Source organism: Lissotriton helveticus, chromosome 7 (genome assembly GCF_964261635.1).
Source record: "Lissotriton helveticus chromosome 7, aLisHel1.1, whole genome shotgun sequence".
In the NCBI taxonomy this organism is placed as follows: Eukaryota; Metazoa; Chordata; class Amphibia; order Caudata; family Salamandridae; genus Lissotriton; species Lissotriton helveticus.
The window spans coordinates 1,192,784,784-1,192,807,250 of NC_136068.1; the positions used below are offsets into that span (position 1 = coordinate 1,192,784,784).

At 44.5% G+C, this 22,467-nt stretch overlaps 1 protein-coding gene across 2 annotated transcripts in view; it reads left to right on the forward strand.

Moving 5' to 3' along the window:
• ERN1 (endoplasmic reticulum to nucleus signaling 1) overlaps positions 1–22,467 on the forward strand; it is a 673,999-nt gene that overhangs the window by 290,710 nt on the left and 360,822 nt on the right. For both annotated transcript variants that reach the window (XM_078654351.1, XM_078654350.1), the window contains exons 4-5: positions 3,375–3,447; positions 16,469–16,541. In XM_078654351.1, the coding sequence (XP_078510477.1) occupies positions 3,375–3,447; positions 16,469–16,541 (146 nt within the window). The remainder of the gene's footprint in view (positions 1–3,374; positions 3,448–16,468; positions 16,542–22,467) is intronic.

Sequence of the window (22,467 nt, forward strand, 5' to 3'; positions counted from 1 at the left end):
CCTTTCCCCGAGTTTGTTTTTTTGCTCGGAAACCCAGTCCTGGTTAGTCAATTCGGGAGTGAACCAGGAAGTCACGGTAGAATAAACCTAACAGTATTCGTGTCTAACATTCTCTCCTCTCTAAAACATTTCAGTCGATCCCTCTGCCGGTTTACAATAAATTTGCTTTATTTGTATTTTACCAGTTCTAACGCAAAGTGTAATTTTGCTTTACAAAGCCTCTCTAAATAAGTATGAAGGAGCTAGTGAGGGTTCTCACTCACTCAAGGGAATGGGGTTTGGCTGCCTTGGGCTTACAGATGCAAGGGAGACTACTCTTGACTTGATGATCATCTGCTTGTCACACTTTGGTCTTGCCACTTGGTGTGAAAGACATCAGTTGGGAATAGGATCTATACTGCCACTAGGGGAGTTACTTTAAAGGTACGCTTATCCTTTATTTTTCTTTCTGTTTTATTTTTCCATTAATTTCTCTTTTATGAAAAACAAGGAGTGCCACCATTTTTTTAGCTGCTATAGTTTCAAAATCAAAAAAACCTGAAGCGAATCCGCAGCTATCATTCACTGTGGTCCTGAAACGTAGTGGGCAAAATATGAGAGTCTAATGAAGAGGAGCAGTCAGTCGGTCAAATAACTTTATTAGATTCAAATGAATCCTAAAAGTTTATAAAGAATCATACATTCGTTTTAAAATTCATAACATTTAAAAAACAGTACACCAAAATGAACTCCAGATTAAGCAAATTCGATGAAACTGTTCACAATCCACAAAAGGGTCATTCATTAATTTTAAAATACATAGATACGGAAAAGGTTATTTCCAGGTTAAGCAGATTCGTTGGAACTGTTCACGATTCATAGCGTTTACTAATTAAAAAAACAGCAGTTGATGGCGACCTCAAATAGTTAAAACTCTCTTTATAAGAACAGGGACGAATATTCTTTAAAATGGGCTTAATAAAACAAGCTCTTGGGTCTTTATAAAGTGTGCAAAAGAGCATACGGTGTATTGTGCTTTACTGGGCTACATTATTACATGGACAGGGGGTTAGTCTCTCACACCATCCCGTTTCAGAAAAGCCAAAAGAAAGTGTAGGTCATTAAATAACGTTCGTAAACCTGGGTGGTAAAAGACAAATACAATTGTTGCTGATTTAGTAAGACAGGATCCACTGTTACTGTCCTGATTAGGCAAGCTTAAAAACGTATAATACACATTTTTAATAACCATCTTCACATTAGGTTGAATGGATTCCGGGTTTTTATAAAAGTCTTCAAGGACTATCTTATAAAAAGTATCCTTGACATAGCAGAGTCAAGGGACCGCCATTGCGTTGTCAAGATTCATACAATCCCTTAGAATGCCTCTTGAAGAATAGTAAGTCTTCCGAGGTCCAGATTTACCCCCATAGAAGCAAAGGGGCAATGTGGATTCTGTCAGTTACATATTCTAGGCCCACTTCAGAATGACAGAATGAAGTAGAGGAACTACTGGGGATCATTAAGAGTCGTTTTAAAAAGGTGTTCTCTAGTATTTGAATCTGTGTACTTTTGTGATATCCCCATACTCCCGCCTCATAAGTGGCCACTTACAGGCATTTAGATTTGTAGAGTGTTTTCAATTCAGCTACCGGCTTGTGTCCTAGTTTGCTGGTGAAGCGAGAAAGCCCCTCTATAGTTCTACTAGTTTGTTGGACCCTCATCGTAATCAAGTGATCCCAGCTCAATTAATTGTTAAAAAGATTCCCCAAGTAGGTAAAGTTTGGCACTTTGTCAATAACTGTCATTTACTATATATTTGCGTGTTTTAGTTGGGCCAGAGGTCATAATAAAAGATTTACTGAAATTAACTTTAAGATCCAGCCCCGTCATAAAATCGTTAAATGCGTTCAGACATTTTTGTAAGCTGTTAGCTGTTAAGGTCATCAGTACTGTATAGTCGGCATAGGACAGTAAGAGTACCCGTTTACCTTCTATTCTGGGGAAATCCAATTGCAGTTGTAACAAGAAATGCTCTAGACCATTTGTATATACTAAAAAATAAAAAAGGGGCCAATATTCAACCTTGGCGCTCTCCCTCAGTTGATGCGATTGGATCGGTCTTTTCTCCCCTTGGGCCATACCGGATAGCTACTGTAGTGGATGCATGAAGCCTACGCAATAGCTTAACAAGCGGTTGGTTCCTCAAACCCCATGTTATCCATTAGCGACCACAATTTACCACGGCAGACCGTGTCGCAGGCGCTGGACAAATTTATGAAGGCCAAGTGAATCGAGGCGCCCCTGGCCTTCATGTACTTGCCCATAATCATAGACGGGTTAATACATTGCTCTGTCGTTCCCCTTCCCTTCCTGAAGCCAAATTGGGTATTCACTATAAGGCCGGAGGTATTGGCCCATGACTCCAGGCTTGCAAGGATTACCCGCCCCAGAAGCTTGCATGAGGCATCTATTAATTAAATCGGTTTGCAACATGTTGGGTCATTTCTATTTCACTTTTTAAAAATTGGCACCACCACTGCTTTTTTCCATGATGTGGAATACGTCCCACGATTACTGCTTTAAAAACGTTAAGTAAGAGTGGGGCCGTATTAGAGATCTGTGTCCATATCAGTCCAGACGAATATGGACACAGATCTCTAATAATAAGACGTTGGAGTTCTATACTGCAGCTGGTACCACACAGATTGATGCCATAACAAATAAGTATGGTATTTTCTTATCTTTAGTAATTTTGTTTACACTTTAAAGTGATGAATGACATTGAATCAACAGGTCACCCAAGGCAGAAACATGTTGACTTTACTTTAATTGGGAACATCCTTACCCCTATTCACTTAGATTTTTTAGTCCTAACCATTGGGTACTACCAATTAAACTATTTTGTCTCCCTTGAGTTAGTTTTAATTCACTTTTCACTTTATTTGCACTCTGCCCCTCACTCCAAACTTCCATTGGATGATTTATGAACAAAACAGCACACGCTCCTCTTCTTATAGAAGAGTTGTAGCCGACACTGTGAACCTTGCGGTCACAGTGTGCAAGAGGAAACCCAATGATGAAGCATGTCACTTTGGGTGAGTGAGGGTTCTCGTCTTTAAAAGACTAATGCACTACCCCTTCCTTGCACAGACACCTAGGTCAGTCATTGAAATAACCAAAACATCCCGATATTTTTTGAGAGTATAGTGTAATTGGAGTGGTATCGTGGGTGTACATTACTCCGAAATTGAATCTTTTTGTGAGGTTGAAGTAGTGTGGAATTGCCAGCTACTTGGTTACAGTCCTGGTCGGTATCCAGTTCCGAGAACACCCTACCCTGAGTAAATAGAACACTGTTTGATTAATTTATTGTGTCTATATTTAACTTTTAGGCCTGCCTTTCTTCCGGATCCAAATGATGGCAGTCTTTATACACTTGGTGGCAAAAAGAATGAAGGCTTGACAGTAAGTGCATCAGATTTATAACTCTATCTTGGTAACGCCTTTGACTTGGTTAGTCTGTTCTTTCCTAGTCTTTTTCTGTTTATACATTTGACATTCTTTGCATTCTGCTCGATTACATTCCACTGTATTTTCCAGGTTTTATTTAACACCATCCCAGCCTTTCCTTATTTGCTCACTTTTTCAGAGGAGTGCCTTCCAACAGCGTCATGTGCATCTTTTCAGCTGTGGGTTTTTCTTTAAAGCATATGTGTATGAATGTGCAGTTTGGGAGGGCACACACTGAGGTAAACCTTGAGGTTTTTGTATGCGATCACCTGCTGAGCTTGGTTGCGAAGTGTGGATCTTTTATAGTACAGACTTTCACAAAGTGCTGCAGTGCGTGCTTACTGCCTCCTTACCAAGGTATGATAGCTCCTGGATTCATGAGCATCCTGCTGAAAGGAACTGTTGGTTTAGTGATAGCTCAGGGCATAACAGTAATTTGAGAATTTTGGTGATGTACATATGCAGCTTTTTATTATTGAAATTGTTTCCATTATTACTACTAAAGACAATATTTGTTCTGCTACTACTACTACTACTAGATGCAACATAGCATGTCCACCACTCCATTTAGCCAGTACAGAAGAACTCCGTACATTCCTTTCTCATGTATAGGCTTTCTATGCCTAGTGTGTGGCCTTTCCTTGTCCAGTAAAACTATTGATGGATTATGTCTTGTTCTGTGCACTTAAGGCAGCTGCCCGAGTGTAAAACCTTTATGTATGGTGTAAACTGGCTAACCTGCCAAATTCCTTTATAAGTGGGACACAGTTAAAGATTGAGTTTGTATTTGTTCTGAACGTTGGAAGTTGAAATGCGTAGTAAACGATAAGTTAAAATGGTTTCAGATCGCCAGATGTGGAGGCGAGTTAACTAAATGATACCATCAGTGTATCCACAGCTTTGATCCTTCATCACCTGTGTAGTTATCGGTCAGATAAGGAGGAAAGTGAACATTATTGGCTTCTATTGTCCGCCATGAAACTCCCAGCCTGATAGATCCTTTTCAACGATAATTCTTTTCTAGTAGGACCATTTACCGACATTTGCATAAATAGGCTCGACACATCTGCGAGTAGAGGTGGTCTACGAGATGTTGGTTCATCTCTCTTGGTTTCTTCCCAGAGCAGAAGTTGCACAAAGGAATGAGGCCTTGAGCCTGCTTGCCTGTCAACCAGCGCAGAACCTAGCCGTTGACAGGCCTACCTACACAGGCAGCTTTTCCATCATCAACTTAAAAGGAAGTCCAAGGACAACCTGAAGTAGAAATCATTCACAGGGAGTACTCATTTGGACTATCCTGGTTCCACCTATTATTCTCAACTTGCTTTAAGTTTCCTTTTCCGTCTAGCATTTGTTTTAAGCGTTGATGTATGTATACCTCTTACCTCTAAATGTATAACAAATAGCAAGCCATTTAACTACGAATATGTTGACCTTCTGTATCAATCTGAGGCATATGACCTGTTCTGATGTTTGAAATGGGCCTGCATTCGACTCACTAAAGAGCACACATGCCTTTCCCAGCTAAATAATGCTTTAGTCAAAGACTCCTAATTGGACTGAAACGAATGCAAACATGATGGATTTAGGTAAGTAAACATGCCATCATCCCAGCTTTATTATTACCATTGAATTACTTGTTTAAGAGTCTAGTCTTTTTTTAAACATTGCATCCCTGCCCTCTGGTAATTTTTTCACCATCATCTTTTTACCTCAGAACCAAGTCCATTCTCCATCGAAATTAATGTCTTGGTCATTGTCCACACACAGACCCATAGCATAGGTGAGCCACACAGCCACCTGTCCAGAGGGGCTCTCCCCAACCCCCTGGAAAAAAACTTAGCTCACTCACTAGAAAAGGACCCAGTTACATCTCCAGCACATCTGAGAAGGTGTCTCAAAGATCTTTAAGATTTGTGGTTTTCCACTTAAGGAGGAGGTAGATCGAAGCAGAGATGTCCACCCTTTTTCCTTGTGCGGGCAGCCAACCTTATCTGCTGTCTTTACCACTTGTAGCTGCAAATCCAGCCTGTGTACCTGGGCAGATTTGAGTCCTCCAATTGGTGAGCAGTTTGTGACCAATCTCTTCAGTTCCTCTATTCCTGTTCGGTTGGTGAAGGGCGGTACATTTTTGGGCGACGGACAAGGCCCTTAACAGATATGAATTATGTGGTTGTGAGAGGATTAGCCTGCAGTTGGCTGTCGACCTCTGAATGTTCTGGTATTAGCATTATTGTGGATAAATGAATAACGATTCCCTTTCTGGTGTTAGTCCCAAGTTGCCTAATGATCAGTTAATTGCTTAAATAAATATATATGTAATATATATTTACTCCAGTATTGGAACTTTCATAGATTCACATGCCTAAATCATTCCCCGTCGTCGAGACGGGAGTCTCCGGTATATAAAAAAGCAGTACTTAGTAGTATAGCAAACTGAAAAGAGGCCTAGGCCCATTTCCCTTTTGCAACCCATAGCCTTTGTTATGTAAAAAAAGGCCCAAACTTTTCCCTGAACCAATCAGAGCTCCTCACCCTCTAGAACACTCCTGAGAGAACCTTCTGCCCCTCAGATTTTTCTACCTCACGTTGTACTAGGGAGTCTCCTTTGAGCTCTGCTCAAACTCTTTACTTCTACAGTATTTTGACTTGAATTTGAGATTTTTAAAACAACCATGTCTGATAAAGAGAGAAAAGGATTATTTAGAGCTTGTTCAACCTGCTCCAAGTAGAGGCTTTATACAGATGACCCTCACAAGGACTGCATCTACTGTCTCTACCCAGACCATAAGGCAGCAGATTGTAAGGTATGTCGTACCTTTTCAAATAAGACCTGGAGAGATCGTGAGGGAAGGCTACTGATCTGGCTTCAGAAAGTCAAAGCCAGGAAGGAAATCCTCTCAAGTGAGAGTGAGGAGGAATGTGTGGCGTCTAAGAGATCTCAGAAAAGAAGTAGATCTCCTCAGACACATTCCTCAGGGGAAAGACCTGAGAAGGCCCTAAAAAAGACCACCCCAGGGTCATCAGGGCGCAGTCCCTCAAAATCCCCTTCAGTCTCATCTAAGGGGAAGAAGGGATCTGCTGGTGAGGTGAAGGGAGCAAAATCCACCACAGTCACCTCAGAAGATCAAGATAACCATCAAACGATCTTCTTCTGCGCCTTCTGAGGAGAAATCAGCTCCGTCGACAGGACCGTCGACTAAAAAGGTGCCATAGACGACGACGAAAACACCTCAGTCGTCGTCGACGAAGAAGGAGATGGCTGGTGAGAAAACAGTGTCACCGTCACCGAAGGCGTCGACGGTGAAATCGACGGCTGTGTCTACGGCAGTGTCGACGGCAGTGTCGACGACAACGTCGACGAGGACAGCGTCGACGGTCACTACAACGTCAACGGTAGCGTCGACGACGGCGATGGGAATCTCGTCGACGAGGGAAAAAACACCAGAAAAGGGTTGGTGCCTTGGAGAAAACCTATAACACCCGAGGTTACATCTCCAAGCAAGGTCTCCCCATTGCTACCCTCTCACTTACTGGAGGAAGAAGATTTGGAGGAAGATGATGGGTATGGTATTGCCAGTAGCCCTTCGCAACTACAGGTCAAGTGCCAGGAATACGATTCCGAGGAAGAATATGGGGGTTATCAAGAACAATCCCAGGAACAACGTCGATATAGACAACAGCAACGAGAGGAGATGACCAGTGTACCAACCTCTTTGTTGAAGGATCTCCAGGGAATGTTGGAGGATTATAGGTCTAGATACCCAGCGGCTCCAGTCGCTCAACAGACCTTGGAGGCTACTCCACGTCCACGGTCGGTTCCAGGAACTCCAAATCGTAGGAGAGAGATTGTGCCGGAACCTATTGTCAGGTCACCACCACCGACAACACTCCACGATACCTCTGATGAAGATCAGGAGGATGGTGAGATTGCGGACACACATGCAGAATGGAATGATTATATTGCCCCATCACCTGCAACTCCACCGCAGAGACCAGTGAGCTCTCCACCGGAGGACATTGGTGGATTTCATAGTTTGATGGAGAGAGCCACTAAGAGGTTTGCGCTAACCATTACAGAGGAGAAAACTGAATGTTTTCTATATGACTTTAAAGACTCGTATCGGAGATCTGTACGAGCTCTACCCTTAGTGTCTCCTATCTGGAAAGAAGGATTGAAAGTTATGGAGACGCCAGCGACGGTAACACCAGTACTGGCCAGACTGGATAAAAAGTATAAAGCACCAGTCGATGCTCCAGCTTGTCTTTTGGGTCATCCCAAACCTGATTCTGTTATCACGCAGGCGGCACAACAGAAATCCTGGAACCCATCTGCTCCGATTGCAACACCTCCAGACAAGGAGGGCAGAAGGTTGGATAACGCAGGGAAGCGTTTCTCGTTAATGTCTGCTCTGCTTGTAAGAGCAGCTAATGCCCTTGCAATATTGGGAAGGTATGACAGGCAGATGTGGTGCGACCTGTCTCCCTACGTTGACTTGGTGCCAGATCCAGAGAAGCAGGAGGCGAAGAAAATTCTCATGGAAGGAGAGAGGACTTCGGCTGAAGTCATAGACTGCGCTATGGATATAGCGACCCCGGCTTTTAGATCCCTGGGGGGAGCGGCTGTCCTGCGCAGGCAGGGTTGGCTGCGAGCAACAGCATTTAGGCCGGAGGTACAAAACAAAATATTAGACCGCCCTTTCAATGGAGAAGAATTGTTTGGGAAGCATATAGATGATACGCTGGAAAGTATCAAGAAGGATACTGATACGGCGAAGGCTCTGGGAACACTGCAGTATAGAAAAACCCTTTTTCGTGGCTCCAGGGGTAGAGGTCAATCCTCGTATAGAGGAGGATACCAACAAGGGAGATATTAATCTTCTTATTAGGCCTCATCACAGCCGTACCGTCAGCAATATAACCAGCGTCAGTCAGGAGGATACCCAAAATCAACTCCGAGAGGACGTGGTGGCCGAGGAAAGGACAACACACGTCGGCAATGACAACCTCCATCTTCCGGCTCTGTCAGATGCTCCCCTGGGTGAAAAGATTGCTCACCATCTTCAAAATTGGCGGAAAATAACAATGGACCAATGGGTCCTAAAAATTGTTCAATTCGGTCACACCCTAGAATTCCTTCAGACGCCCCCTTGTTCGCCACCGATGCATCAGAGAGCCAACCATCTGCATCAACTCCGGCAGGAGATTCGGTCAATGCTCCGAAAGGGAGCAATAGAACTGGTATCGAAATCCCAGGAAAACAAGGGGTTTTACTCCCGTTTTTTTCTTATCAAGAAGAACAAACTCCAGTGGCGCCCCATTCTGGATCTCAGATCCTTAAACACCTATCTCAAGAAGCAATCTTTCAGGATGGTTTCTCTACAGGACATCCTTCCGTTATTGAACCCAGGAGATCATATGACCACATTGGATCTACAGGACGCGTATTTTCACGTGCCAATACATCCTGCACACAGGCAGTACCTTCGGTTCTGGGTAGCCGGAAGACATTACCAGTTCAGGGTACTGCCATTCGGCTTGAAGTCAGTGCCAAGAGTGTTCACGAAATGTCTGGCTCCAGTGGCGGCTGTGTTTGAGGAAGCAAAAACATCAAATATTTCCGTACCTCGACGACTGGTTAGTCAAGGCACCATCGAAGACACAAGCCAGAGTGTCGACGCAAGCTTGCATAGACTTATTCGCCACTTTAGGATTGACTCTAAACGAGGGAAAGTCCAACCTCCACCCAGCAAGAGTGATTACTTTTCTGGGGGCAATATTGGACACGGAATGCAACAAAGCGTTTCCCTCCGAGGAAAGACAACTGAGGATTGTGTCCCTCTTCCAAGACTTGGGAAAAAGAAAGTCTCTTTCAGTCCGCAGGTACAAATCCTTACTGGGCACAATGTCCTCTTGTATTCCACTGGTACCTTGCTGCAGGCTAAGGATGAGACCATGGCAAGAACAGATCGATCTCCAATGGCGTCAGGCGGAGGGATCCTTCGAAGATACAATACAGGTGACACCAGTCATGCTGCAGGCAGCAAAGTGGTGGACACAAAAGGCAAATGTGTCTCAAGGACTGACGTTTCTAGCAAGAGCAGCTCCGCTAGTGGTAATGACGGATGCGTTATTAGAAGGATGGGGAGCTTTCCTTCAGGACCTTCAGGTCAGCGGTCGTTGGAAGGCAGAGGAGCAGCAATTACATATAAATCTGCTGGAACTCAGGGCGATTCGCTTGGCATTGCTGGCTTTTCTGCCAAGGATAAAAGGTGCGCCGGTGTTGATAAGAACAGACAACACCACGGCGATGCATTATGTAAACAAGCAAGGGGGAACAAGATCTCTCTCCCTGTCTCAGGAAGCCAGGAAATATGGGAATGGGCTATTCAACAGGAAATATCACTGACAGCAGAACACCTCCCGGGGGATCAAAACATCAAGGCGGATACTCTCAGCAGGCTAAAATCGTCCTGCCACGAATGGGAGTTAGACCAGGAAATCCTGGACAGCATCTTTCGAAGATGGGGAACACCGATGGTGGACCTCTTCGCTACGAAGGAAAACAGAAAATGCCAGTACTTCGCAAGCTGGCTTCCCCAGAGGGGATCTTGGGGGAATGCGTTTTCCATGGCATGGTCCGGCATCTTTGCCTACGGTTTTCCTCCAATTCCTCTTCTCCCCCGCGTACTGGTGAAGATCGAGAGAACCGTGCAGGCTGATCCTAATTGCCCCGTGGTGGCCCAGACAGCACTGGTTCACGGAACTGCTGCTACTGTCGGAGGACCGTCCAGTTCAGTTGCGCCTGATTCCATCACTTCTGACAATGTCCAAGGGGCAGGTGCGCCATCCGGACCCGAAATCCTTGCGATTAGCAGCCTTTCTCCTGAACACTGTGAGTTTAGCCATCTGAACATCTCACACGAATGTAGAGAGATCATATCCAATGCCAGAGCGGAGAGTACTAACAAAACCTACAGGATGAAATGGAAGAGGTTTTGTCTGTGGTGTAAGAGAAATGGTGTTCACCCTCTTACGGCTGCACCTCATCAAATTATTCCTTACATTCTGCTGTTAGCAAAGTCAGGATTAGCACACGCCTCCATCAAGGTGCATTTGGCTGCGATATCCCGCTACAGGAGGTCATCGTCAGGCCCATCTTTATGGTCCTCAAGGATTATCAAACAATTCATGAAAGGGATATTCAGAGTCTTTCCACCAGTAAAGCCTCCACCCCCTGTATGGAATCTGAATATTGTACTCTCTCAATTGATGAAGCCACCGTTTGAACCGATACACAGGGCAGACCTGAAGTTCTTGTCCTGGAAGGTGGCTCTTCTCATTGCATTGACTTCTGCGAGAAGAGTAGGTGAACTACAAGCGCTCACGATTCAGGAGCCTTTCTTGCAGTTTCAAGAGGATAAAATGATTCTCAGGACAAACCCAAAGTTCATTCCGAAGGTGCCAACTGTTTTTCATTTGAACGAACCATTGGTGCTGAAGCGTTTCTTTCCTCGTCCATCAACAGCGGCAGAAAGAGTATTGCACTCGCTGGACGTTCAGAGATATGTGAAATTTTACTTGAAAGAAACTAAGGCGTTTCGTAAGTCTTCCCAGTTATTTGTCGCCTTCAGCGCACCCAGAAAAGGTTTCCCGCTGTCAAAGAGGGGAATTGCCAGGTGGATTTCTAGTGCAATTGTCTACTGTCATCAAGCTGCTGGGAAGCCTTTGAATGCACGAGTCCGTGCCCATTCCACGAGGGCAGTGTCCACATCCACTGCATTGTTTGGAGGAGTGCCAATCCAGGACATCTGCAGAGCAGCAACCTGGGCATCTACGCACACCTTCACCAGGCACTACTGCTTGGAGGCGGCCGCAGATTCTGATGCGGCGGTGGGAGAGGCGGTACTGCGGAATATCATCCAGTAACGGTGAGCCTTTCTTACATCCCTCCATCCATAATTTCTTTTGTTTACAAAGTCACATTTTATATAAGTATGTATATATGTATATGAGATTATGCTTCATTTTCTAATGGTATTGCATGATTATGTAATGTATCAGGAAAATGTGCTTTGTTTTTCACTGCTCGCTATTCTGATTCAGGCATGTGAATCTATGAAAGTTCCAATACTGGAGTAAGAAAACAAGTTACTTACCTGTAACTTTAGTTCTCCAGTATTGGAATCTTTCATAGATTCACATGCACCCACCCTCCTCCCCTGAGAGGCTCACCTCGGATTTAGCACAAGAAGTGTGTTCTATGCACAAGTGTGCGAAAAATCTGAGGGGCAGAAGGTTCTCTCAGGAGTGTTCTAGAGGGTGAGGAGCTCTGATTGGTTCCGGGAAAAGTTTGGGCCTTTTTTACATAACAAAGGCTATGGGTTGCAAAAGGGAAATGGGCCTAGGCCTCTTTTCAGTTTGCTATACTACTAAGCACTGCTTTTTTATATACCGGAGACTCCCGTCTCGACGACGGGGAATGATTCAGGCATGTGAATCTATGAAAGATTCCAATACTGGAGAACTAAAGTTACAGGTAAGTAACTTGTGTGTATATATATTCTATCATGGCTATCCTTTTCACCTTGAAATTAATTTTCAGGTGGCGGTGAGGTAAGGATGAAAGTTTAGAAATCACACCTTATACCAAGCTCTTCTTTTATGCAGAGAGAAAGCAAGGATCCAATATACCGATGTCGAGCAACCCCCAGAAGCATGTAAACACAAGATGACGCTTACATCTTTTCTGCAGTAATTGGTTTAATTTTTCAATGAGCATTAGGTGCCCAGATCTGGATTGCTCTTCTGTTCAAACCTTCATTTAGTCTGACGACTTTGTCGCAACATCGAATCTGACATACTTTATGGATGTAGAGGTAGAGAGGTGTGGCGCAGCGGCCAGAGCGGCTGACTCCGGCGCACGAGGGCCATGGTTCGATCCCCGGTGCCGGCAGCAGCTAAGCTTAGCATTATGTGACTGGGCAATAGATTACTTAATCTCCCCGACTGCCTCCAGCGCCTTGACACCCTAGGCGGTGATATGTTCACGCTTTAAAAGTATGGATTATTATGTAAGCTTTTTCTAATGTGTGATCATACTAGTCTCTCCAGCTGGGCACAGAGGTGAGCATGTCTCTTGGCATATTTCGGAGAAATACCAAATCGCACCATACTCCAGTGGCCCAGAAGGCGGCACTGGAGTGGCGAGCTAGCACGGTGTTTCTTTGGCACTCTTCAAATCAGTACCAGCCTCTTGAGGCTCTTCCTGCTCTAGAATTAGTCTTCAGGTGTAGGAGGTAGTTGAAGATGACAGGGCCCCCTCTGCAGCACAAAGTGAGGAAGTCTGGGTTCCTCCGTGGGTGAAGTGGTGCCTCACAACTCACTAGTATGCAAAAGCTACTAGTACTGGTCACCAGCGGGGCTCACCATGCTGACTGTGTACTGATCAGTCCTAATGTGCGCAGATACCCGTCTTTGACTCATTTTGGAAAAGCCTCGGTTTAAATCTCGCAGTTTGACATGAAGTTCAGGATCTGGTGTTTGGAAAAGACTAGTGTCATGGTGCAAGGGTATATGCTGAGGTGATAATAGACTTACTTGTTTACAGGCATATTTTGATCTCTGTCCTGAGAGGACTGAATAAGATGGCATTGCTCTGTTGAGACAGCCATTTAGGCCACTACTGCTCCAGATGGACCAAAGAGGATGCTTTAAACTCCCTTCAGTTGAATAGTATAGAATTACTTGGTTTCAAGGTTTCCTTTTATTACACCTTGTTAAGATGTGTATTTAAGCCTCTGAACATACTGCTAACTAGAAAACAGAGACCAAGTGGCATCCATTGTTTCTATAAAATCGCTAACCTTCGTGACCAGTTCGAATCCCCTGACCTAAATGTAGGTTGCACAGGTGAAAAGCTCTGGAGCTGCCTTCCTTCGAAGTGCAGTAGAATTCTGAGGTGTGAAGAGCTCTGGGAGGCGTGAGGCAGGCAGCACTCTCACCTCACTGGCTGAAGTGTGGGTCCTTTAGAATGCAGTGAATGTGCTAGCAGTGGGCACTGCCTGGGCCTTTCCAATCAGGCAGTGCCTTGTACTACTATGATAAAGTTACTGTGGGACTCCCACTTTGACGACGGGAGGTATTCAAGCATGTGAATCTGTGAAAGATACCAGCGCTGAAAGGCCACATTTACAGGGTAATACCTCGTTTGCTATTTATTGTGATGTGGAAAACGTGTCTGTTCCCCAATACAAGTCACAAGTCCCACTGTATAAGGTGACTTGATGAATTACTCTGTAAACCTTTTATTTGCTGTAGTGCTCATGTCATGGCAGAGATACAATACTGAGTTGAAAAAAGACTGTTAAAAGAATTCCCCCGCAGTGCTGCACCAGGAAAGCCCCAAACACTTCGGGCATAGTCCAGTGTGTTTTCGTGCCATTTCAATTAAAACTGCTAACTAGGGCCAGTTACTATCAGATGGGATGGTTCTGTATTGTAATTTAGTATTTTGTTGACCATGTATTAATTTAAGACAATACTTGCACTATTGGAACCTCATTTTCCAAAGTCTTTATTTCCCATTTTACTGCTTGATTTTAGTCCTGGAATCTGCCTTTTAATTTTGGGAACAGGCCTGGTTCATACTTTTGGGTGCTGGGTGCACAAACGTCATCCGCATATGTAAATTAGAAGGTTCTTATTCATTGAATGTGTACACTTATTCCTCCTAATGAGCAGAAGCGGCTGCTGCCAATCTGACTTTGAGGGGCAGCGTGGGGAAAAATAATTTAAAAGAATTGTTTACACTCTTACCTTTCGCTGCTGGCTGCAGCAGTCTTCTGCTCCCTCGCCATGCCGTGCTGCTTCTGGCACCACAATACCCAGGAGCACAGGCTTCCAGACTCCCCACGCGATACCATTGCTTCTCTCATGCAGTTACTCCCAGCATGAGAGAAGCAATGGTATTGGGTGGAGCGAACCAGCTCCGACGCTCCAGCAGGGACTGGGGAGGCTGTGCCCCTGAGCGCTGCTGATATCTCAGAGGAACAGCCTGGAGATATCCAAATGTGCATGTCTGTTTGGCCGGCCGTGGATGGCGGGCCAAATCGAAATGCGCACTCTCATTGCCTACCACCAATCACCCAACCCTTGCTGCTGATGCTGAGACATGGCCCGCCCCAGACTCGCGGACTGGAAGTGAAAAATAAAATGGTAATACAATAGTTTTACTGTCATTTTATTTTTCTTCTGTCTGATGGCATCTCACCAGCGGGGAGCTGCTCCTCTGCCATAGTGGAGGAGCCACCCCTGCAGATGAAGCTTGACACTGAAGGATGTCTGAAGTAATTCATTTGGGTAAAGGGGCACTAATGAGACTGACCGTTTTGATGCATGGAAACGTCCACAAATTCATGTTTATGTGCAGTCGTAAACATTTTGCGGTTGTTTCCTACCACACAATGATATTGGAAGGTCTTCTCTACTCGATACATGCAGTGTCTTAAACACTGTTTGCACCTCATTCGAGACCTGGATATCCACCACCTACATGACGTTTAACCCCTACAAACCTGATTTGCTGCTATTCACCTAAACGATGTAACACCTAGCCCAAGCATCGATTAACTGCGTGAACCTGGAAGGATTAGAAACCAAACTGTCTCTGTGCGAAGTCCTCGAATTGACCCTGAACACTGATATTGGTCTGGAGGAACACATTAATAAGACCTTTTACCAGCTCGTTCTACCTTTAAAGTAATGGAAGCCATTCCTCACAGAAAGGAGCGCCAGACCTCCAGTTCAGGCCCTCATGCTCTCAAAATGGATGGTAGCCGTGCCTTGTCCCTTGGTCTCCAGGACGCCAAATTGACTCATCTTAAAGGTAAGCTACATGGCACAGCACGCCTCATCAAGGGCCTGAAGAAATAGAACCAAATCAGACCCATGCTGATGGAAAACCACTGGCTTGCTTTCCCAACCTGCATTATCTACAAAGACATCAAGACGGCACCCCTGCCATCTCGCTGACACGCTCCCAACAGGAGAATGGAGATAAAGAAGGGCAAAACAAAATCAGACATTTTCTATCTGTGAACCCAGGATCTAGAGCGACATCCCCATATCCATCAGGACTGCCCCAATCCTGCTCCAATTTAGGAATGATCTGAAACCACACCCCCTTTAACAAACACTTGACAGTCCGCTTTCATTCTTAAAAAACAGCTACTCTTTCCATCACAAGTTTTCTTTGACCATGACCCTGTTCAGAACTCCCCTGACGTTTTGGCTATCTTTGCACTATATAAAGAACATGTACATGCTCAAACCAGCACTGTTGCTGTAAAAGAAAAGTGTGTGTGTGTCGACTCAGTTGCAAAAGGAATGCAATGTCCCCATATTTGAAGCAGGTGTAGCAGGGCTTTTCGACAGGGAAAATATGTTCCTGAATGGAGAAAAATAAGGGTGTGTACCAATGCTCTGAACTTTCGCCTGCTCTGAGAACAGCGGTCAGGAGTGCATTTAATGAAAAAGAATAATGCAAAGAAATGTCCAATGTCCTTACGTAATCTTGGGGATTTTCGTGATTTGCCTAAAAGTTAGAAATCCATGCGAATTGTAGGTGGAAATATACACATATTTCAGTTGTTTTCCAAAACAATAGAGAATCGCGCTTCTTTATTGTTGGGGCGCTTGAATTATTTATGTTTGGTTCCATGTCGTGGCTATTCTGATTTTCAATCCATACAGGTGTTGTATGCTATGGGATTTTGCTGCTGTCCTCTGCATGACTAGAAGGGCATGCATTCCAAGCATGGCATGTTCAGGGATGTGTTGCTATGGTGCTGGTGGTTGGCGTATTTGCTTGGCAAGGTGGATCACTGTCATTGGGGTTCTGGGGTCTATATTAGCACTACGTTGGTAATGGATGGTTGATTTTAAATGTTTTGATTTTGAAATATTTATTTTCCAGAAACTCCCATTTACCATTCCTGAGCTGGTGCAGGCAGCCCCGTGTCGAAGTTCGGATGGTATTCTTTACATGGGTGAGGATATGGTTTATTTCTGTGTCTACTTAAGACATTCGAAGGTTACATGATCCACATAAGATAGTTGAACTTATATCCTAGTTCAAAGTATCATTTTATTTACACAGCGCTTAGAAAGGACAGAAACTGCTCTATATCACACACATTGTAAGAAAAACACAAATATTATTGGTCAGACACAGGTGGTTTGTAACACAATGTTTGGCTGCGTTTAATTGCAGCGTGTTTTGCAAGATTTTAATAAATATCCAAATATGAATTTGCAGTGTAGAGATAAGATAGCAAACTTAAAAATTGAAATAAGACGGTCAAAATAGGCTGGATTTCTTTATGAAAATAAAAAATGCCAAACTTGAATATTGTTTGTCTATTTTATTGGATTGTTACCCAGAAAGAAAGCCAGGCTATGCACCATATCTGAAGTGGAATATAGTGGTGGGAAATACGAAGCACCCTACTAATCTAGATTTTCACAGCGGGTTCTTGCAGCAAGGTACCAAATGGTACATGTGCACAGATTGTTTACATTCATGAGACTACGGAACAATGGAAAAACACTTACCGAACAATGAATAACAAAATCATTTTAATAATATTCAGTGTTGAGGGATTTTATGAAATATCTGCTTAATCATGGGACGGATTGGAAATGTATTTCTGGCAAAGGCTGAAGTAAAACTTTTCCCAGGGTCGGTGAAAAAGAGGTTGTAGGCAAAGACAGCGTGCAAACAGTCAGCAGATTTTCGCATCTGCAAACAAACACATGCATATTTGCTTATGCTAAATTGCAGGGCACAAGATTTTTTTAGCACTACGGTTTCCAGGCATACTTCTGTGACTTCTTGTGAAGTTATTGAATTCCTAAATCTGCACTTTTGTAGCTTTCTTTAATAATTGGGCCTTTGATTATGCCTGGCGTTAGCTAAGACCTATTGTTTTTTATTAAAATTCTATATATATATATATATATATATATATATATTTATTAAATAAGCTAGGAATTGCAAATATGTTTTATTTATATCTTACTTTACATTAAAACCTTAGAAACTCACTGGAAAAAACAAAAGGGTTAAAGCAAGGTTTATAGTTAGGCAAAAATGTCAGTTTAAGCATACCGTTTTAAACTCTCAAAACAACTGAAATACACTAGTTATAGTTATCCTCCCTCCCCTTTCTTATTATGTCGGCCCTTGGAAATGGGGTCCCCGGTGCCTCGCAAAAGCTCGGAGAGGGAGCCCCACGCCCCCGCCTCTAAATATTTAATTGTGATGCTACCCTTAACTCCCACCCTCTCCCCTCCAGGATGTAGTGGTGATGGTTGCTATTGTTTGTTTTTACAGTGAGGCACCCTCTCGATCTTCACATCTGGAAGTGGTGGTAGTATTTTAGTGCTTTTCTTTTTGCTTACTTCATTTTTTCGAGAAGGTTGGAACATGATCTTTTGTATTCTTTTTTTGGCCCGGCTTTCACTTTAGTGGAAATCTCCTTTTTGGGAGTCGCCCTCTTGTCATCGGCTTGCCAATTGGTTCTAAGGTTTTTGGCACTTCCATCTGGGTGAGTTCATAGTTTCTGCGATCATTTCCCTTTTATGGTTGTCCACTAGTGTCTGTGGAGTTATTTGGTGAATTACTTGTTTGCTTTCGCCCTGGTTAGATGCAGCTGCCATTGGATTTCTGCCTTGTTGCACTCTTCAAATTGTTCTTCCTGTCCACCAGTACCTGGGTCTGGTGGATTTCATTTATTTGCTGTGATAACTTTTCGTTTGGCCTTTTGTCATTTGACTATCTTCCATGGAGGAGTACTATGGTAGACCAATTCATTAGAAGGAACAGCTAATTCTCTTTGGTGACTATATTTCTGGTGGATACTCTGTGTACCCTGCAGGTTCCCTACTGTACTCATGCACCGCTCCATTCTGAGGGGTTATGGTGCTCACAACTGAGAAAAGAGTTTGGTTTATGTGTCGCATTGCCTTCGATTTTGTCAGGATCACTTGCCTTCACTTAGTCAAGTTCATCCTTCCCTCTGAGGGCAAGAGGTAAAAAAGGACAATACCCAATGTCAGAGTTCCTGGTGAGCTCATACATGGTTCTGTGGTGTCTTTTTGGGGTAAATGTTGGAGTCCTCTGGGAGCCACGGTGCCACCCACTGGAGCAGAAGAGTTGTTTTCAAAATGTCTTGATGAGTCTGGCATGTGGGGGAAATTCATATGGTGAGGTATCTATAGGTAGGGTACCCATCAGAAAGATTGACACCAAACCTACGGAACTTTTTTTGATAATGCATTATATTGGGTTTTCCTAAGCTGAACAAAATATCCGTTCTGGTTTTTAAACTTAACCAGCATAATAACAATCATCAAAAAAATAAGAAAAAAAGAGATTCCCACTCCTTCCTCTCTGATAAATCCCTCCGAATCGTCTTGTAATGATTCCATGCCTCCATCTTTCCAAGTTCATGGCTCCAATGTTGGTGTCTGTCAAACACTCTTACCGCCCTTAACTTAGGGGGACTCATTATTTCCCAATGAACTCCCTCCATGTAGGATAACACTGGCTGTCATGTCTTAACAAAATCTGTCCCTGGCAACATGGGCTGCCAACTGTTACATTGCCATTCTTTCCAAGAATCTCTAGCACTTATGTGCTTGCTCGAAGCTGCGTTTTTTTTCCATTTTAATGGAGAATATCATGCGTACTAGTAGTTATGTTAGCTTCCAATTTCCCAGCAGGCACCCCTACATATCCTTCCCCCTCCGGAGGTCACATACTTAGGTCAGTCTGGTATGGAAACTCACACCAAGTCCTTAAAGGCTGCGAGAACCTCCTTCAAGAAATATTTCAATTCTGGGACATGCCCACTAAGTATGTAATGGCATCCTGTCTCCCCACACCTGCTCCACAACTATTAGTGGTGTGTCAGTATATTCAGTGGACCTTATCCGGTGCAAGTTCTGTCCCATGACCACTTTTAGGGCAGACTCTCAATGCTGAACAGAAAGGTTTTGTGTGTCTTTCACAGGGCTTCCCATTTTTACCTGATAAGCAACTTTTTTATCACGATGTTCTACTGACTCTTCTAATTGGATGGACAGTCAGTCTATAACTGGTGTAGCCTTGCACTAGCTGCTTGTTACACACGTAGTTTATTTGGCCTGGAGAAAATAATATGATGATTTGGTTCCAAAAGCAGGCATTATTTTTTCCTGTAGTAGGCACTGTTTTTAGCATAAGCAGAGTATTCCCCTTCCCCACAAAACATAAATAAATTATATTTCTAGACCATACGCTGGGAGTTTGTGACATGAAAAGCTTATCTGAAAGCAAAAGGATATACAAATTCCCAAGTCATATTAAAATGAATCACTTGATAAATGACCACACCTCTTTGGTTTGAAATGACTCCATGAATGTGGGTTTACATAGGTCATAGAATAGGTGAAGACTTGAACGGAGGCCTTTTCCAATATGGTTTGTTAAAACTTTAGCAACATTTAAGAAGGGACTTGTTTGGTGAGCACTACACACCTTGTTAACGATAAACACCATATATGTCTGTAAGGTAGCAACAGCGTGGTGTATCCAGTGTGGGATGTCCTGTCATTGTCCCTCTAGGTTTCTTCAAATACGGGCCACTTCTAGTATAGTTAATGTAACTGATAAAAACATTCAATGTGCCCCAGTTAGCATCTTTCGCATTCCTGCAATGTACTTAATAAAACTATCGGATACGTATATGTTTCCTTTCTGTATCAAATCTAAAATTACAGGAAAATGAAATCTGGAAACCAGTGTCCAACATGTATGTCATGGGGAAGTGAAGTAACCCTTTTTATCAGAGTATACATTAAGAAAACTTACATTGATTAGACACATCCGCTCTAGGAGAAAGTACAACTAAAAGTTGTTGCATGAAGACCCAATACATGAGAATGGAGATAAACCCATAACCTTTGTAGTGATGCTTTGTATAAAATATTGCTGGATCCAGCTGGGAATCGACACCAAAATCTGGTTTGTGTGCCTTGAAAAACTGTAAATATAGCCTTCCATGTTCAGAGCACTGAACCAAGTTTGTTTGATGGCAGTACTATGAGCCGCTTTTTTCCGTGTAGGCATGTTCGAGGCATGTGGGCTGCTAAATTCATATCTTTTGCATTAGATCGCCGCCTAGTGTTGGGTCCGGATGATCGCACATTGTTGTCCTGGAAGAGTCTTCGAAGTATCCTGAGATAGGTGGCTCCTCCCCTGGACTACAGTGCGCATGGGCATCGGCTCCATCCCCAGATTGTTTTTTTCCGCCATTGGGTTCGGATGCGGTCTCGACGTCTCTCTGTCGGAACCGAGAAAACTAGCTTTTTTACGGCCAAAAGGCCTTAGATTCATTGCGTCGGTATTGTTTGCTTACAGTCTCGAGTTCTTCCGTCTCTTTGAGTCGGAATCTACGGGGTCGTATCACTCTTCGGACATCGAGGCCTTCTCATCGCAACACGACCGCAACTTCTTAGCATGGTGCGGAGCCCGTTTAAATACTGTCCCCTCTGTGGGTCAAAATACCCACATATCGATGTGCACCCGGTCTGTAACAAGTGCCTCTCGCCGGACCACAACGAGGACAACTGCATGGCCTGCTCCAGATTCAGGTCAAAAAAGACACTCAAACTTCGGCGCGCGGTGCGCCTTGAGGCCAGACAAGCGGCCCCGGATCCAGAAAACATCTTCGGCGACCAAGAAGAGGAGGGCCAGAGCCATCAACTTCAAATCTCACCGCCCGCGACGGACATCGAGGCGGATCCGGAAGACGACGACGGAGTCGTGGGTCAAGGCCTTGAATACGTCGACGAGGTAGGGGACGTCGAAGAAGTTTATGGGGCCGCGGAAGATAGCTCAGGGGATGAGCTATGCCCCGAAGGTTACACGGATCAGGCTCGGGTCACGGGATCGCCAGTCGGCCTTACCCAAAACCCCGCACCGCAAGCCACGGCCCCGCCCTCCGGCCCGGCCACGGACATACTTGCTGCGAAGCCCGTATCGAAACCGAAACTAAAACAAGCGGTATCGACTACACCTAAAATGGCCGTCCCGAAACCGAAACTTACGGATTCGAGCGTTCCTAAGATGGCGGCCGCTACACCAAAAACACCAAAATCTGCTGCCTCATCGACTCCGTCGACCTCCGGTCCACAGAAGTCGAAGAAAACGGTCGATTCGACGGTGTCGAAATCGTCGGCGGAGGAGGTTTCCTCTAAGAAGGGAGTTCGGCACGGGTCGACAAGTGCGACGCCGTCTAAGCCCGCCAAAGACAGCGACAAGACTCCTGTGCCGACTGGGACATCGTTAGTCGGACGCGTGGTGGAAACGGAGCCTGCAAAATCACACGGATCGAAAGCTGGAAGCTCAACACATCGGTCCAAAGACTGTGTCCACGGCTGCAGCATCCACGTCTAAAACTCAAAAGGGCCAACAAGACGTCGGATCCGAGGGCAGGGTGAAGGCCTCCTCGTCGGCGCCAAGTGTCGCTGTGAGTGACGCGTCCCCCATCGTCTCTTCGCTACAGAGGATTCGGGAGAAGGCCTCTGCGACGCCGGCTCCGACGCCGTCGCACCAGAAGCCGATGGACTTGCCGGCAAAGCCTGCAGGCAAACTTCTCTTCATTCTGCCGCCAAAGGAGGTACCGAAGGCCTTTACCACAAAATCGGCGCCAAAGACGTCGGAATCATTAACGTCTGAAGCACTTTCAGGTCGACTACTCGACTCAGAAGAAGATTCTGAGCGTTTTATCGACGCAGACACGGGCAAATTGACCCTTTACAAAAGAAAGATCACTTCACAGCCAGTGGACTCTTATGTCATCCCACTAAAGAAGAAACGGCTTGCTCAGGACGCTTCAGCCCTGATGGAACCTATACAGCCTCCTCCTA